The 18,871-nt window shown below is 44.2% G+C and overlaps 1 protein-coding gene across 1 annotated transcript in view; it reads right to left on the reverse strand.

Moving 5' to 3' along the window:
- ADCY2 (adenylate cyclase 2) overlaps positions 1-18,871 on the reverse strand; it is a 3,890,318-nt gene that overhangs the window by 3,549,396 nt on the left and 322,051 nt on the right. The window contains exon 2 of the mRNA XM_086965279.1: positions 2,853-3,050. Coding sequence (XP_086821405.1) covers positions 2,853-3,050 — 198 coding nt within the window. The remainder of the gene's footprint in view (positions 1-2,852; positions 3,051-18,871) is intronic.

The raw sequence follows: 18,871 nt of genomic DNA on the forward strand, positions 1-18,871 counted from the left end.
TTTTTTTTAAGTATTTACAGGCTAGAAGTCTCCTAGCCAGTAAGACAGGAGGCGCTCGAGGATTTGAGATTAATACAAAAATGAACATCATAGAGGAGGGACAAGGATGTACAATTAAAAGGTTGTATGCGGAACTAATTCGGAACAGAGAAGATGATTTAGAAAAGTTCTAATTAAAATGGATGGATAGATTAGGGTTAGCTCGGGGGATGTTCGAGAAGTCATTACAGTTAGGACAAGAGAGTCTTCGCTCCTCAGCTTTACAAGCTCAGCACTTCAAAACCTTGTACATGCTATACTACACGCCGGCTAAAATTGCACAGTGGGGGGGCACCCAGGGGATAATGTGCCCCCGATGTGATAGTACCGAAGGGGATATAACGCACATGTTCGCCATGTGCCCGAGCCTGCTTCCTCTGATAGGAGCTATTGAGGCATTCTTGGATAGGGTTTTGTACCTGAAAATTAAGGTAACACCTGAGGTGATTTTGTTAGGGGTAGTGAATGGGCTACTCCAGTGCAGATATGAATATTTCCTGTTTATAGCTTATGCATTGCTTCCGCTTGGCGGGATAGAACTCCGCCAGACGTGCAGCAATGGACAGCTAGGTTGCTACACAGTTATAATCTAGAAAGAGCGATATATGCAAGAAAGGGAAAAAAGGGAAGAGCGTTGGGGTGGCGGATATGGTACCCTATCACTGACGGGAAGGAGGGGATCGGGCACACAGGATGCTAGGGGCCCCCCAGCCTTCTATCACCATCTAAGATCTGGCTTAAGTTTGTATAACCTAGTTTTTACATGTCTTTTCTTTGCTTTCTTTTTCTTCTTCCTTTATTTTGTATTTAGTGTGTCTTCTGATACCAAATAGTAGTGGGATGCATTGCATGTTCCTGATTTAAGACTGTGTCAAATTGTCCTGTGGGGGAGGGGGAAGGGATACAAATTGTTGTAAAAACTTTTAATAAAAATATTTAAAAAAAAAAAGTAAAACAGTAAGGTGGCCTATGAAAGCCATCCCTGAACACCTTTCTCACCAACATAGCCACATGCTATGTACATTTATTGTCTAACCTGGTGACACTAAGCGGAATGATATATGGTGAGAAAAGCACAGGTGTAAGTAGCAACATATGATTTTAGGATACCCTATAATATTGAGTTTCATAATCTTAAATGTCACATATAAGTTTATTGTACAACGACGTTACCGTCCAGAAACAAGTCAAACCAGAATGACAACAGATAAAAATACATTTGTGAGGAGCTTTAATTTACAAATTAATTTCAGTTTGTTATGGAACAAAATACCATAGCTCCCAATAATAACTCGCAGCCTAATCAATAAGTAATATTTTTACTGTAGCTTATCAGGATTGAAATAGCACATATGAAATGAAACATATTAAATGCAAATATGGGAAAATCTCATTTTTGATAGTCACTTGATGAATCTCAGCAGACCATACAATAAAAGGTGCATATTCACAAGCTGTATTTCATAGTAATATTACAACTTCATTTCACAGTATTTTGCGTCTTGCCCTCAAAGCAGATTTATCTATTAGTGGTACATTTCAGAAAGTATGAATGTATAGCGCTCTGAGTTCTTTGCAACATGTCCAGTGGCACTTTTAAAAATGCAAATATAGCGTAAAACGTGAGTGTTTTGAACACGTGGGGGCATATTATCAAGAACGGCCTTAAAAATGATCCCTGGTTTAGTGGCAGAAAACTGCAGCTAAAGCAGCGATAATGGGCTTGATAATATTCCCTTGAAAATTCCAATAGAAGTCCATGTTCTGGTGTGAACATGGGCTTCAATTGGAATTCTCCTGCGATCATTTTAACTCCGTCCTTGACAATATGCCCCCAAGTCACATACTCTGTGTCTCCACCACCTTCATCTGTATTTTCTCAACCCGCAGGTAATACTCCTTTTTTCTGAATAGTTATTAGAAGACATGTACATAATTTGAATGCTAATGAGGCTTATGGCACATTTTATGAATCCTAGGGATAGTGTAGACCCTTTGCAAAATGTTCAAAGTCAAATCAACCTAATAACTGGACAAGTTTAAAGAAATGTTTGTTTCATGAAATGTTGCCAGCTTTTATTAGTTCAAAACAAGGTATTAGTAGACATGTTGATTCTTTTCCTGATACCATAAACCTGTAGTGTGTGGCCTGGATTCTGTGAAAATGTGCCACAGACGTTTAACATTTTTAAAATCTTTTTTTTTTAACTATATTACATTCAGTGATATCATTGAATGTAAAAAAAGCTTTTTTTCAAGTTTTTCATTGTACGAATTTTTCAGAGTAACTCTATAGTGGATAAATATATAAAATACACTTGAAGGTCAGCTATTAATCAATATTGTTATCAAAGTCAGTTTGATGTAACCTGCTTTCATAATTAGTTTCATTTCATGATGCCTAGTTGCCATCATAAATTTCAAGGAAAGACGTCTCATTTGCATGGTAAAGTATGTCCAATAGGACATCCAAGCACATTTATTCATCCTCAGAGATAAACTATGGCAGTTTAAATAATGCATAATGAAATGTCATACCAACTCCTTTCAAAATTGCACAGTATCTCTAAAAGTATATAAATGCAGATGCATTGATTCATTCATGTTTTCATAGGATTGTTTGACTTTCGTTAAAAAAATGGTGTACATTAATTCTTGATCAAGTTACCCCCGTGCATATTTCAAAATATGGTGGCTTTTATTTGAGTCCCCCAAACAATTACACTACATTTATTTTTAACCTCTAAACAATGGAGGCAACACTTTATTAGTAAAAACTAAATGTCAGTGCTTTAAATAAAATACAATCTTACCTGATCCCATGGTGAAATGACGCCACCAAAGCACATGAAGAGGTATCCCATGGCCACGAGACATACCCAGACCACCAAAGAGAACACACGGAGTAACTTCTTGAAGACGGATTCTATGCAGACCAGAATAAATATTGCAAAGAATATCGCGAGGGCTGTTGGAACCGTTATTAAAAATGCCACGTGGTCTTCAATTTCCTGTGTGAACAGAGAAAGAGAGGGATTTAGCATCTTTTCTTGAATATCACACATTAGCGACATAACAATCTAAAACCATTGTCCTTTCCTAGAACTGTTTTTCATAGGCTTCGATTCTGTCAGAGTGCTTGCACCTTATCCAAGTGCAGGCGTTGCAAAAGCGACAAAGTCTGGCCACTGGATGTTACTAATTCTGCAGCTGTGCCATGTCCCACCCAATTTTGGATTTACTACACTGTCATTTAATTCATCCTTTGCTGTATAGGTTGCAGATTTTTTTTTAATTACATGAAATGTTACTAACATAAAAGTTACTATAAAATACCAAATGGGGTGCCGTGTACTGGCAAAGATTAGCTAATCACCCTTGAGTTGCTGATTGCAGCACTCAGGTGGTTTTAAACTGGTTCTAATGAGATGAACCTGTTGCACAGACAGAATGAATGTGTGTGAAAATGAAAATAGTGAAATAATACTGCACAGAATGCTGCTTAATTAGCTTTACTTGCTACATAATTCAGTGAACCCTCCCTCATTATCTGGCCTTCCTCTGTTTCATAATCCCAGATGCCCTGAATTTAATGTACCCAAACATTGTTAAGGGAATCAACAACTAGATAAATCACTACCAAATATTACAGATTATCAGTCGTGTAAAGTTTCAAAAAACTTCCTCATTGACTGGATTCAAAGCAAAACAATTCCCCAATGTCTCAGAAACACATCTAGTGCAGTTAATAAGCTTCTCGGACTATATTACATTAAGTGCACTTGGGGCGCCTCAAATGTATGCACCCTCTTTCTCTGCCCCCAGGGCACTTAGATATTACAGAAGGGGCCACAGGTGCTTGAGCGGCCTCTTCTATGATAGAGACCATGCTGGATCACTTATAGCACAGGCGTGATCTGAAGGGGGCGGTACCTCATTTGCAAGATGCTTGACCCTATGTAAATGAGCAGAACACTTTTTCTCTGCAATCTCACCATATTAAGAATATGGAAGCATAGCTAAGGGGCCATCAGGAGCCCAAACCGACTTTAAATCACAAAAGGTGGCGTACACTTATTTTACCCACTCAAGATTGACATCCTAGGTAAAAAAGGGGGAACCTTTGATCCCCCTGCTATCCTCATGCACTTGGTCTCAGTCACTCCCTGCACCCACCTACAGAGGGATCTCTATCCCCCTTTATAAAGCACACTTTATTGTCACCTGCCCTGTGAAAGACAGAGTGGCTGCTTCAACAGTCCCTCTCCCTTTCACTAATGCGCCGCCCTTAGAGTAGGGGCCTGTTTGTGTTGCCATCTAGGGGCACTGTCTCTGTCCGCACCTGGTTAAAGTTGATTGTGGTGCAAAAAGAGATGGATAACCCTATGTATATTATTGCCCAAATGCACATCAATGTTATGCTTTGCCAACTCTATGGCAGTTTATCTTTTTGAAACACAAACATAACGTCAAGGGGCATGGTTACTATTCAAGGAATTCTCTTTGTCTTCAATGTCTGTTATCCCTCAATTCTATTCCAACAGAAGTAAAATATGTTGGACATTAGCTGCATTTATTTTTATGTATTGATAGATGAACCACAGTGAAGCCATTTATGTTATTTGACAACAGAATGTATACTGAACATAAGGGTAATTTATATTCAAGCAATATGCAAGGAGAGAGTCCAAACGGAATGCATTATTGGCACATTTTGACAAGACTTAATGCAATACCATTTAAAAAATAGTGGAATACAGAAAAAAATATAGGGCAAAGAGATGGCATGGAAAGCAAAGAAGTGCCTCGAGTAGTTCAGGTAGCTATCTTTCAAGAAACGTGGTAGAAATCGAGTATGCAATAACCTCCTTATCATGTATTGCTTCCATCTCAGAATCTTCACTTCCTGCTTCAGTAGACCCTGCACTATGTCCTCTAGCATGAACAGAGTGTATACAACAACATATATTCTACAGACTACAGTGGCACTGGACTCAACTAAAACATGTCTGCTGCCACTGAAATTTGTGTTTCTGTATTTTGAAGTAGAACTATTTAATATTCAACGACAGTTGCAGGGTTGATTTTTTTTAATCATTAGTTAGGCCGTATCAATTGTTTCATCACTGCAATTGATAATCTTAACATTGTATTTGTTATTATTATTATTTTTATTAGTGATAATAATACTACTAATAATTATAATATTGAATAACCAAAAAAGAGTCCCTATGCGGGAGAAGAAGAGAAACACAACCTCTTCGTAGGACTCGAAAAGAGAATTTTCTTTTTAAATAACCCTCACCCACCAGGGTTTCCCCACTGTGGCATGCTTCATCATAGGGTTCATCCCTGCCCTTCTACGTACAGGGGGGTGCTACAACTGCGAAGACGCCAGAGAATTTCCCAATGAATGTTCCTATACACCTATGTTGGTTGGAATAATGGAGTGGGTTACTTATATGAAAAAGGTGAAAGATATCTAACTAGTGGGAAAAAAATAACGTCATCAATTCCCCTAGTCGATTGTTAAAATCTGGGGATGTTGGGAAATGCTGCAGGTATATGACCCACCGCTTATAAGGTCCACTAGTTTTAAGCCCTACCCCCAAGGCTTTTCTTCAGGACCAAAAAGAGAAAATACTCCCACTCCTAAAGTTGCATAACTCATAATTAACACAATAAACTAAATGTGCAAAAATACAAATTATACAGCACCTAGTTGGTCTGTTTGAATTTCAAAATTCATGAAAGAGACCATGAATGGGTCTCATGACTCCGGCGGTCTTGGGTGAATGGGTCAGTTTACCAACGAGGGAGTAACCTTGAGGAAGGTTTGACTAAAGACGTCTCTTCTTCCCCACTGGACTCATGAGGCCCAATCACAGTCTCTAACATTCATTTTTAAATTTAGATCTGGGCCTCCTCATCAGCCAAGAGAGCTTGACTCCAGTGGCATGGAGAGCGAGCAGTTCGGGATGGACTGCTCCCATTGGGCGCAGGGTCAAGACTGATTGGCATATGGCTGGGTTCAAACTGGAATGGCATGAGGAGCAGTAAAACAATTGATTGAGGCCCAGATCTCTGTACTGGGGTGAATGTACGACATTGTTCTGCGTTCGGTTCACCAATTGTTCTTTTTGCATTTGTGAATATCAAACAGCAGGATGCTCCACCGGTGCATCAGTCAACGTGACGCATGGGCGGCACAATGGGCTTGTAAATATGCTCCAAAGAATGCAAAGTAAAAATCAACTCTGTATGAGCTAATAATGGACCCCAGGTGACTACTAGTGACCCCTTAACAATCCACCATAGCACAACAATTAAGAAAAAAACAAAGCATTTTGCTCATTCTTAACAGTACATTTTAAACATTTGGAGCACAGAAGACCTATTGAGCAGGCCAAGTCTTGTCCATGGAGAGAGTGGCAATCTCGGTGGATTTGCTAACCATAAATCTGCCTGAATTATTAGCAGTTTAGCAACCATCTGAATCACAAAAAGCAATGGTCCGATCATAGAAGCACTGGGTGGGAGTTCCACAGAGGTGGTCCTTGCACAGGTTGGGGCCTTCATCATAACAATAAGTTCTGGTTTGTTGGTCTTAGGCTTCTTGGTAGAAGGCTAAACCACTAAACCAATTAGTCTAGTGATAGATCATGCAATGCGTTTTATGACAATACAGAGCAGTTTGAATTCAGTTTTTTCCCTGACTGGGAAACAGCAGTGGGAATAGCCTGTTCTGAGGAAGTATATGCAATATTCAATAAGACATTTTATTGATTAAGGACTAAAAGTGCAATATGCCATTTGATCACCAAGAAACATTTTAACTGCTTATGAGAATGGTTTACTCATGAAAGTCATCTCTAGTTAAGAAATGATCATTTAAGCATTCCCCTGGGTTGATTTTGCAACTTTATATTATAATTGGATCTTGGAGGGATCTTTATATCTAGTTTCATGCAGCTGTCGGATGTGAAGAATCAACTGTGTCAGTAACAGAATAGAACAAAGACAGGAGTTACTTTCACATTTCCACAAGAAAAGTTTCACAAATTGGGCCTGATCAACAAACATTTTCCTTTGACTTACTCCTGGCTTACTTCAGAAGTCCAACAGTAAGCCCACATAGAACCAGAATCACTCTTGGTTTACTCCTGGAATTCAGGAGTAGGTCAGAAGTACAAAATGAGTAGAGCACAGCTACTCAACAAATTATTTGTGATTCTGTTATATCAAATCTAACACATTTAAAGTCATCTCTCACAGTAAACCTCAAAACTTTGAGATGATTAAACTTTATTTTGACAGCAACAATGAATGCTGATATAGAAAATCACAGAACCAGCTGACCACACAATGATCACTTTTTTGATGTTCTTACTGATGCAATATGTGAGGCTACATATCCCTATTTTTGACCAGTAAGCTTGCCCAGATGTCATGAAAAACAATTTGCTTCAAGTTCCCTAAACATTTTGTACACATTCTGTGCATCAACATCTGCAATATTGCAGGTGATCAAAAAAATGCAACCTTCAACATCATAGTGATTACCATCCGATTTCCTGGTTTCATTTTCCTCTTCCCTGATATTGAGAAAAAAAGATCAATAAAGTAGGTGGTGGACTGAAAAAGGCCCAGAGTATGTTAGTCAATTTCCTCTTATAAATTGATTTCCATGTCCAGGAAGAAATATGGTAGAAGCAGCATCGTGATCACCAACATCAACTCAAACTTATCAAGGTTCCAATTTCTCTAATTGGAAATAGTTACAATCTCCTAAAAGTGAGGCAGTGAAACCATAGTATTCTTTACAAAACAATAACTGCTGTCAGCTTGCAACAACCATTGTAGGTTTAGTGCAACCTCACAGCTTACAGGATTAGGGCTTAATTATCAGGAGCCCAGTTTTCAAACCAAAATATCCACTTTCCAACACTACAGATACTGCAATGAATGGTAGTTCCAGTGTGCAACAGTTCCTCCTGGTTACTAATTGTAGTGCATCGAATGAGGAACAACTGCAGGAATCAGTGATGCTACATTATTCCTGTCATGTAAGCCTATTTGTTATTTTATGGATGGACAAGCCAAGAGCACACTGAATGCCTCAAAACACCTGGTCTATATGTGCCTTCAGTTGATAAGCAGAGAATTGAGCATGAAGGTGCCTGTTGTTGGGTAGCATTTGTTTACAATGGATGTGGTTAAGAAAGAGGTGTAGCACAGAAGTTGTACACAGCTTTGGAAATCATTATGGAAAGAATCAAGAAAGTGATGACATGTGGGGGGTGTGGCCAGCCAGCCAAACATGGCAGACGCAACTCGCAAGCGCTCCGTCCCCAAAACCCCTAATTATCCTGACAATCATTGGTATCCCCCACCATCTGGGTGCCCTCTACCGCTGTGGGAGTACCTGAGTGGGGGCGACCCACGGATTTGACCGATAACCCCCGACTACAATCCTGTGGGATCCAAAACTGAAAGCGTCTCTGTGAGTGCTCTAGACAGGGACAGAGTGATTGGCTTCCCTGGCCAGCGTCAAAGTTGCTGCGTTAGAAACTGAAAGAAGATAGCCAATGGCTGGTGCCTGAGCGTCTTCCCCCCATGTCCAGCTGCGTAGACCGTGGACTCTGTGAGGGCTTGACAAGAAGGTGTGTATGAGTGTAGAGGTGCCACTACCGCAGCCCATGAGGTGCGTGCCTGGGCCGCAGGGCCGCCACCTGAATTGAGTGCCCCCGTACTGTGCAGAGATCGTGGCTGGTGGCTGTTAGAGTGTGCCTGCTGCGAACGGGGGAAGGGCACGCCGTAGCTGACTGGCGCCCCCCTGGGAAGAACGTGGTGGCTGAGCTGCAGAGCCACTAGCTGCAACCACCGCAATTGCAAGCAGGTGAGCAGCCTGATACTGACTGAATTTCTGCCTGCTCCTGCAACCTGCAGCCACTCGCGCATCACGGGAGACACCTGCCTTTGCACCCTGAAAGCTGCAGGAGTGGTGGGGCCTGCCAGTGCTGCCCATGTGAAATGGGCCCATATCACACAATGTGCCGAGCTGTCAGCGAGGTGCTACCATACTGCCAGATCCCTTCCCTGCTTTGCCCCTCTATGAGGCGTGCTGGACTGTGTGAATGCCTCCAAAAGGGACCTGCTGAGACTTAGCCACCCTGAGGTGTTACATAACAGGGCCTTAATAGGAAACAACGGCATAAATGCTAGGGTACACAGCCCACCTGCGACTTTCCTTCCCTCCCACCCTGGGACTGGTGCTGCTGAGGTGGACCTCGGCCATTGATGCATGCTGTGTGGGCAATAGCCAGATGAGCCATGGTGGAGGTGAGTGGAAGTCGGCCAGGCATTACTGCGACATGCGCCTGGGCCTCACTTATACAGGCGGGGTGGAAGCAGGAACAGCACCTGCCTAACTGTCACCATGGTGGTTGAGATGGTAGAAGACGGGCAAACCTGACTAACTATAACCAAGGAGGTGAAAAGTGTCCCGCGCTATGGTGGTAGAAACGCAGAGCGACTGTGTACATGGCTGGTCGGCCCCCCTCCTCACACAACAGCGCCAGCGGATGTCTGATGCACAGGACTGTCGACCCACACACCCACAGACCAGCAGACCTGACGCTGGGGTGCAGGACAGTCAGACATTGAGAGGGAACTTTCCTTTCACTAACAAGTGAGCAGACCCGAGCGGGCCCCCTTTCACGTCTGCACCAGATAGAGGCCACAACCAGAAGATTGAACAGGGGAGCGGGGACAGTGCATGCACGCTCTGGCACCGGCCCACCTATAATCAACTAACAGACCACTTCATACTGCTGGGTCTGTTACGCCACTAAGACAGCTACCCCGCCCTGATAGTGACTACAATCAGGGAAATGCAGACAGCGCAGCAACTAGTAATGGGCTGTTTACACACAAGTACCCAGCAACCCAGCACGCACACTGGAAGCTCAGAATTGATGACTGCGGGAGGTGACACAGAGGCGGAAATGCCAAGAGCAACACTGGCTGCTAAACTGGACTCTGTCTTGCAGCTGTGCAGAAGATAGGATCGGCATTGGATGAGACCCCCTCCTTGCTGGAATCCAAATTTGACAAAGTCACCTCGGATTTCATCCTCCTGAAAACGGACCATCACAAGTTCGGAGACAGAGTGCACCAACAAATGCTGGCGGATCAAATCAGTCACACATAGCCACGCAGCAGCCCTCCAAGACCTGATAGATCATGTCCTAGACCTGGAAGACAAGGTAGCAGAATCAGAAGGACGCTAACGTTGCAAAAATATCTGTGTAGTGGGACTCCCAGAGTTAGAGGAAGGCTGGTGACCAGAGGAATATGCTGAGCATTGGATCTGAGATTTACTCCCCGCTAACACTTAATTTGTGATCGAGAGAGCGCACCGTATTCTGGCACAGAAACCACCACCAGGAGCCCGCCCACACCCATTCCTCTTTAGAGTACTCAACTACAGAGACAGGAAATCAATCCTCCGTGAAACCTGCAAGCTGGCAGGCATAAATATCAGCAACAGCCGTGTCATGTTCTTTCCAGATTATATATCGCAGGTCCAACGCTGCAGAAGAGTGTACGCAGTTGTGAAAAAGCAACTTAGAGAACTCAGACTATTATTTGCTATTCCCTACTAGTCTCTGTGTTGTTGCAAAAGGAACAGTGCACTTCTTTGATTCACCCACCGAAGTCTGGGACTGGCTAGAGGAGTCAGGAACAGTGACAGGGCCCAAACCACCTGCGAGAGAGGAACCCGTCTGATTCAACAGGAATCAGAGCTGTTGAGGCAGGCACAACCGACATCGCTCAGGAACCCCCGCAAATTCCATAGCTCCTGACCCAACACAAAGGATGGTGGAAAGACATGAGGTACTGCAAGTTGCTGCGCCGTTGGGTACAGCACCGCCAGGTTCGGACTGGCAATTGAGCCACCCAGCTCATCAGATACAGCGAACTCAACGCCATGCAGACTTGATGACCCTGAAGAGTTCTCTCTGCCAGAAGTTACACCACAAACAGCTGATGGCATCATATGACACCTTCCATAGATGCTGCTGAATTGCCTGATGCAACCCACACAAGTACCTGCTGTGCTGTTGAACTGTTGTGATATATGCACTGCTTTAAAGGCCACTGCTCATTGCGTAACACATAGCTAATTAAGATATTGCCATGTGCAACACACACCCAGCATCATGCGGGGCATCTTGGTGGGCCCACACCTTTCTTCCTCGTGCTGAAGATAGGTTGAGGGGATACATATTCACAAGCTGACATTTAGGGGTAGCCCACTATCTTCGACGAATACACGGCGCCGGGCAGCAAGCTAATATACAGTTTCCTTTAGCCCTAGGTTGGGCATTATGGTTTGGACGAACCTCCACTTGGAACTCGCCCTCATAGTTATACAAAGTTTAGTTTGCACACTTTCCCTGTTCTTAACACAACTGAGTTGGAACGCTTCCCTGCAGGTCAGACACTGCTACACTTTGCCCCCCCCTAATGCTATCCTAGTGCTTGTACACAAGACCCTGGTACAAATTAACGTAATCACATGGAATATGCACGGAATGCACACACCGGCATGCAGATACTCTACCTACGCCTACCTGCGGTGCCGGTTTGCTGACATATCACTGCTCCAGGAAACACACATGTCCCAGGTGGAGCTAGGGCGCCTCCAGCACAGATGGAGAGGTCAAGTCCATGGTACCAGTTACTCAGCACACACACGTGGTGCTCTCATCTGGGTGAAAGCAGGGGTTCCATTCACGTGTGATGAGGTCAATCGATTCTTATAGGGTCCATATATGCCCCAAATGTTAATACACCACTTTCCTAGATGACCTTACAAGCATCCTAGCATGGGGAGAGGAATCCCCTGGCTCCTGGGAGGAGACTTTAACTCTGTACTCGATTTTGGCCTAGATAGGTCATACCCCCTGTCCAGAACGACAGCACAGTCTAATACGCAGGTTCTCCCTGATTGGCTGGCTCACTGGGTGCTTCTAGATATATGGCGCAGCATTATCCCACAGACCCGAATATGCCCGCACTACTCAGCGGTGCACCACCTACATGTACGCCTGGACAGAATAGTTGGCTCCCCTGCGCCATTCCCACTAGTCCACCGCATAGAATATCTAGGCCAGACGCACTCTGACCACAACCCCCAATTGCCGAAACTCACCTGGGACCCCTCCCCCCCGCCCTCTCGTGGCGACTCAAAACTGCTGCACTCGAAGATCCGCCATTTTGCACCTCCCTGGGCACGGGGAGCCTCGAATACTTCGAGCTCAACAAAGACACGGCAGAAGACAGACTAATAGAATGGGAAGCATGCAAGGCAACGATTCGGGGACACTGCATCGGCGCTACATGGAACATATGTAAAACCCTCACCTCCAGCCTGAACACAATAGAACTAGACCTTCTGAGACATGAGGCGGATGGGGAGGGCGGGGTTGGGGACAGTTGCCATCTTGAGACACTGCAGACGCAACATGCCGAATTAATGGGACACCTCTGCTGCCATAATTATGCTGCGCATACTGCTCGCACCCAAGCTGCAGCTGGCGACGCGGGTTGACTCCTGGCCTGGCTGATTCATCAGGAACACACCCCTACACCAATAGTGGCGCTGCGTGACAACACAGGCCTCCTGCAGCACACACAACGAGACGTCCACGTGGCTCTGACACAACTATATCAAAAGCTCTACCAATCCCAAGGTCAATATGAACTGCACGCCCTCACAGCTTTCCTACATTGAGTGTAACTACCAGAGATGACACAGGCGCACAATGATATACTGGATGCACAGATCTCAGCCGAAGATAGCAGAGAAGCCATTTTGTCCCTCGCTACGGGGAAGACTGCGGGGCCAAACGGACTCCCAGCAGCATACTATAAGGCATATCAAGTGTTACTGGTGCCCCAACTATGTGACCTTAATGTAGCCGCAATAAAAGCAGGTTGGCTCCCACCAACGCTGGGTGAATTGCATCTGATTTCATGGCCCAAGCCTGACAGAGATCCAACAGACAAGGGGATGTACGGACCCCTTGCTCTGCTCAATACCGATTACAAAACCTAGTGAAAATTCTAGCGGATAGTTTGGCACAAGCAGTCCCCGATCTAGTGCATACAGACCAAAATGGCTTTGTGCCGCCCTGCAACACCTCATTTAATTTGCGCCGCTTTTTTTAGAGTCGCAACTTACTCCGTCTGCAAATGGCCGAGAGCGGGCTGCCTTGTACTCGATCTTGAGAAGGCATTAGATTCTCTTGAATGGGTTTATATGTTTGCAACCTTTGAAAAATATAAATTGGGCCCTGACTTTCTGCAATTGACCCACCTCCTCTGTACGAACCCGGTGGTCAGAGTAAAACTGGGGCCATATGTCTTGTCTACCATTCCAGTAAAACAGGGAATGAGACAGGGCTTCCCACTATCTCCTCTCCTCTTTGCCCTCGCTATGGGGCCACTGGCGGAATCCCTAAGAATGCAGCTACACATTGGCATACTACTGGGTGATGGCACCCACGTGATGCCGCTACTCGCTGATGATCTACAGATCTACCTAAAAGACATCACTCAGGTGCCAGAACAACTGGCCCACATCCTCCGTAATTTTGCTACTGTGTCAGGATTAAAAGTAAACATTGTTAGGACTAAACTATATGCTTTTAAATATAACTGTTGTGACCCCGGCCTATTCCTCAATGGCGTGGAAGTGCAGTGGAGCGCTGGCACATTCTGACACCTGGGCATATGGGTGAATCGCCAACCACTGGACCTCTTCGACGGTAACCTAGGTAGAGCACTGACAGCCGTGAAATCCCAGATGCAGTTTTGGAGTACGCTCCCTCTCACTGTGGTCGGTAGAGTGGAATTGCTCAAAATGGTGGCTCTGCCAAGATGTCTGTACTATTTTGCCAATCTGCCCATCTATCTCCCTGCTTCCTTTTTTGCCACACTGGAGAAGATAGTTTTTACAGCAAACAAACGATGGACAGAATGCTGACAAGGCAAACATTCTGCCCTTGTCAAAAGATCTGGGTTAAATCTGTTGTCCTTTTGTCCACTACACCACCCCAGTTTGGACCCAGCCATATGTAAAACAGTCTTGACCCAGTGCCCCATGGGAACAGTCCAGTCCAAACTGCCAGGCCAGGTCCTCCCTGGACCGGAAACAAGCATCCTGGGACCGATTACAGGGTATGTCACTAGAGAAGATAATCAGAGATTTCACCTGGGGTCCCAATCGGCACAGAGTAGCGATCAAAAAGCTAAATTTACCCACTGATCAAGGGGGCCTGGCGGTGTCCTGCTTTGAGCACTACTATCTGGAAGCCCAACTTCAATGGATCGCCAGATGGATGGCAGACCGCCAGCGTGACGACACAGCGACCACACGCCCATCTAACACGCTCCCTCAGATCCTTGCACTCGTTCTCCCCGGCACGAGGGTGCGACCCCTTGAACCTCGTTTTCTGAATGTAGCATACAGATGTTACCGAGACACAACAATTTAGCCCCTGTGCTTCCTCTGGAGGGTACCCCTGCGGGTCGAGCAACACTTATGTTTACAAAACTGCAGCACTGGCACGATGCAGGTGTACAAACGCTAGGGGATCTTTATCAGGAAGGCTCACTTATTTCGTACACTACGCTTGTGTCTGATGAGGGACTCCCGGCAGCACAATTCCTACCTCACAGGTCACTGAAAACTACGCTTTCAACAAAATGGGGGGATCTTGCAGTAGAACCGCAAACACATCTCACAGTGCAATATTTGCATGTCATGGGACGAGGTTGACACATAATGCAGTGGTTTGCAGCTTCATTGCAGCAACATGCAGTGGTAAATTTAGCTCCCCTCCGACACAAATGAGAACATGACTTGGGCTGATAACTCACAGATAAAGACTGGAAGCGAGCTCTGGCTAGCCCGGTACAGATCCCTAGAGACGCTAGATTTAGACAAATCCAATTCTACATGATGCTGAGAGCTTACCTCACACTAGCCAACATCAATAGATATTTTCACAATAGTACTTACTGTGTAGCACATATTAATAGCGAATACTGTGATGTTATGTATGCGATGTAGCCAGATAATTGTAACATATAGAAGCAGACGTATTACCCTAGTTACTGCGAAATCTTTTATTCATGATGCATCATGTATGTGAGACACGTCGAAAAGAGATGTGATCTGTTGCTATGTGTTGTAGCAGTATGTTTCACTCACTGAAGGCCCATTTGTAAAACCTGCAAAATCAATAAAGATATATATATAAAAAAAGAAAGTGATGACATGAGTTCGAGCAACTGCTAACGAGGTCATAGAACATTTAATACAGCTGGCTAAATGGATTTTAGAGTGGTAAAGTCCTCCCCGAAAGAAGTACAACCACAATTATGAGATTGTGAAGCTTTCCCAGAAGCAGGGGCACTTGAAATAGTAGAGTGGGTAGTGCTGAAGCACCTCCAAATATCTTTGCAGGAGTTCAGAAGGGGATAATACAATAAAGAGGCCTTCAAATTTTGTTTTTTTCTTGAATTATTTTCTGTGGGTTCAAAGACAGAGTTCTGTTGATAATGCCAAACACCATGACAAACTGCTGCTTATTTAAAGGAAGATTGCTGTACTTTTCCTTTCTTATTTTTTATAAAGTAACAGAATTTTCTAATGTGGGCCAAGAAATAATCTAGCTGCCTTTCAGAAAGTATAAAGGAAAGGTTGCAGGATGTCAACATGTTCTAATATGTAACAAAAGTTGAGTACTTATGTATGACATTTACACATATTTCACAATATGTCAGTGTTGGGACAGAAAAGTCTCTTGCATGGTTATAGACATATACCCCTGCCTTGAGCAACTCAGCTTCCATGATATCTGAATTTTTAGTAAAAAGGTTTGGTTTTGGTTAAGGATAAACTCCAATCATGTTTGTGTCTTTTACATAGGCCTGTCTCACAGACTGCATTCTGCTTAGAATGGGGAGGGGTGTCCTAGGTGTTACTAGCAAGTTATGGAAAGTTACTGCCTTCATTGGGATTTAGGTAGCATGAGCTCGGTGGAGGCAGCATATTGTGTTTTTAGTTTTTAGTGATCAGTAGAGTGAACAGGCTTTTTTACCATTGTGACAGGAGTGGCGCTTTCAGGCCCACTCTGGTACAGTTCAGCTGCTGTGTGCTTAACACACCTTTGGACTTCATTGGATTGTGTTGAGCGCTGGGATTTATGTGTGACTGTGGGGATGTTTTAGTGCATCAGGATATAGCGCTTATGGTTGTGTATGAACTAATATATCTGCTTGGGAGAATGTACAGTGCATCATAAAATAGCTTGTGTGGTTATGTGTATGTGCAGGGCTACATGTGGGCTGTGAGTTGGTACAAAACGTAGAGGATAGTGTGCAGAGCTGTGTGACTGTGCTGGGATGTGTGGATGCCCATGCAAGGGTACAGTACATTGGAGGCTGTGCATGCCTGTACATGTGTGTGTGTGTGTAATGGTGGATGTGTGTGCTTGCAATAGACCAAACACACGGAAGACACTGGGCTCTATTTTGTGAGGCCCAGGGCTTGCTGGGGGAGCAGGGATAAGTATAACGTTCCTGTGTGGTACCACAAGCCAGGTACAAGTGGACCGGAGTAGGTCATCAGAAGGTTAGGGATCCTTGACAGAAGTTTGACTACAGAGCCAACCTCCCTCCGCTCCCAGTGTGGCCTCAAAATACCCCCTCCTGTGTACCAGTGAATTGGCAAGTATTAACTTGCATGCCTAAAGAATTATTTTATTGTGCATGACTTTTTGTGAAAGCTCTAATAATAAAGAGGTCACCGGGGGAGAATTAGTAAAACAAACTCCCCCTTACGAATGCACTGGACATTTATAGGCAAAAGTGAAGGGTAGAAGCATATTAGAACTATAAGGGTCATAGAACCATCAAATACCATCTCTTATATAGTTTGTTTTAATCATCTCCCATCCTCTCCACTAATAAAGGGATACTTTGCGAGTGGATGAGGAATTTTCATTTAACTTAAAATAATTTTAATTGATCAATGTATTTCGAGGGCTCCTGATGGATGTATTTTAATTTGTAAATGAAATGAATCGTATTGTCTATGGTACTTGATGCTTTTATGGTTTCTAAAATCGAATAAAGCATTTTCAGAATCATTTAAGTGTAGCTCCCCAAGACTATTAATATACGAAGAGCTCTCTGTAAAATGGTTCACCCCACCCTGACCATCAGGAGTCAGGGTGAACCCAATGATGAAGCATGCCACTACTAGATTGGATGAGGGTTGTGTAACTAAAAGGATTATTTTCCTTTTTTCTACTTCCTACTTAAGTGGTGTCTATTCGTGATACACACACATCACCACACTTTTCTTCATCAGGCAGAGGGATACTCATTAGTTTGTCGACAACTTTCCCTCAGACAGATTTGTGAATTGCTACATTCCTGGGACACATATATGAGGAAGGAAAAGCCAGGCCCTTTGGTGCACATCAATAGGGGCTCTTATATTCAGGAAGGAGGTTACTGGTCAAAGGGGCTGGGCATATCTGAGTAAGGAGATGTAGCTGATAAGTGTTTGGCTGTGACCCTTTAGTAACCTTGTAATGCACATATAGCTGAGGCTGACATCCAGGTGTGAATCTCCAGTCATTCCCATGACCTATGTTTGGAGCTATCAAGATTGGTGGCTGTCCAGCTGTGATAGACCGCTCTCTGTAGGAAAAGCATAACAAAGCAGTGGGCACTTCAAGGTGGGTAACCTCAGAACATGAAGACACTAAGTCACAAGTGTGTACAGAAAAGAATTATAAGCTGAAGCTGTACATCATGGTGGAGAAGCGCTGCATGAATTCTGCATGTTGTGACCAGTACTGGGGGCTAACGTTCTCCCATGCTGGGTGAGTGGACTTCACCCAAGAGAATCAAGGCCACTTACTAGAGCACCAGCTTCTGCCTCACACAAGACTAGTGGGCCCTGTGAGGTGAAGGAGATTGACTGAAGGTACCGATGTTCAGGGGTGGTGCTACTGAGAGGATCCCAAGAGTTCTGCCGGAACAGAGGAGCACCGTGAATGTTTGATGCTGAGGCTGCAGATTACAGAGCCCTGTTCACCACCAGAAATGCATGCCCGGGGAAACTAGATCACCATTTCAGCGACTGTGGGTAAGACTGATACTAGGTTATTGGGCCTGGGGAGGTGAACTTGTTCTTATTGTTGCGTCCAAGTACAGGCGCTGGGAACATGTGGACTTTTGCTAAAAGCCCTTGTACAACTTCTAAGACTTAAATTCAGTGGTGGGGCTTATCTTGGATGTCATTACATGTGAATGTGGAATAACCATCATCCATAGACAGGGAAGAGGGACAGGAGCTGACCAAGGTAACAGTATCAGGTCTGTTTCAGAAAACTGTGGTTATTAGTTGCAGTGTAATGTAGTGTACTTTGTGTTAGTATGTATGCTCATTTTTATATAAAAGCAAGAATTTGACTGGACAATAATTTAGTGGGGCTGCTGGGTGTATTTTGAGTTGTCAGTCTGGGACTGATCGACCAGTGCTACCACTGAGAGTCAGGTGAGGAAAAGGTACTTGGCCCAGTTGCTCGGAGACCATGGAAGGGGTGACAGAGACATCCAAAGTAAAAGGTCTCAACCACCATGGTTGGGCCTTGTAGCTCTTGCTTGCCCCCGTGGACCTCTAAAATGCGTACTGACAATCAGCTGCAGGAAATGTTCAAATAAGGCACATTATTTGTTT

The sequence above is a fragment of the Lissotriton vulgaris genome, chromosome 4_1, assembly GCF_964263255.1.
Source record: "Lissotriton vulgaris chromosome 4_1, aLisVul1.2, whole genome shotgun sequence".
Taxonomy (NCBI): Eukaryota; Metazoa; Chordata; class Amphibia; order Caudata; family Salamandridae; genus Lissotriton; species Lissotriton vulgaris.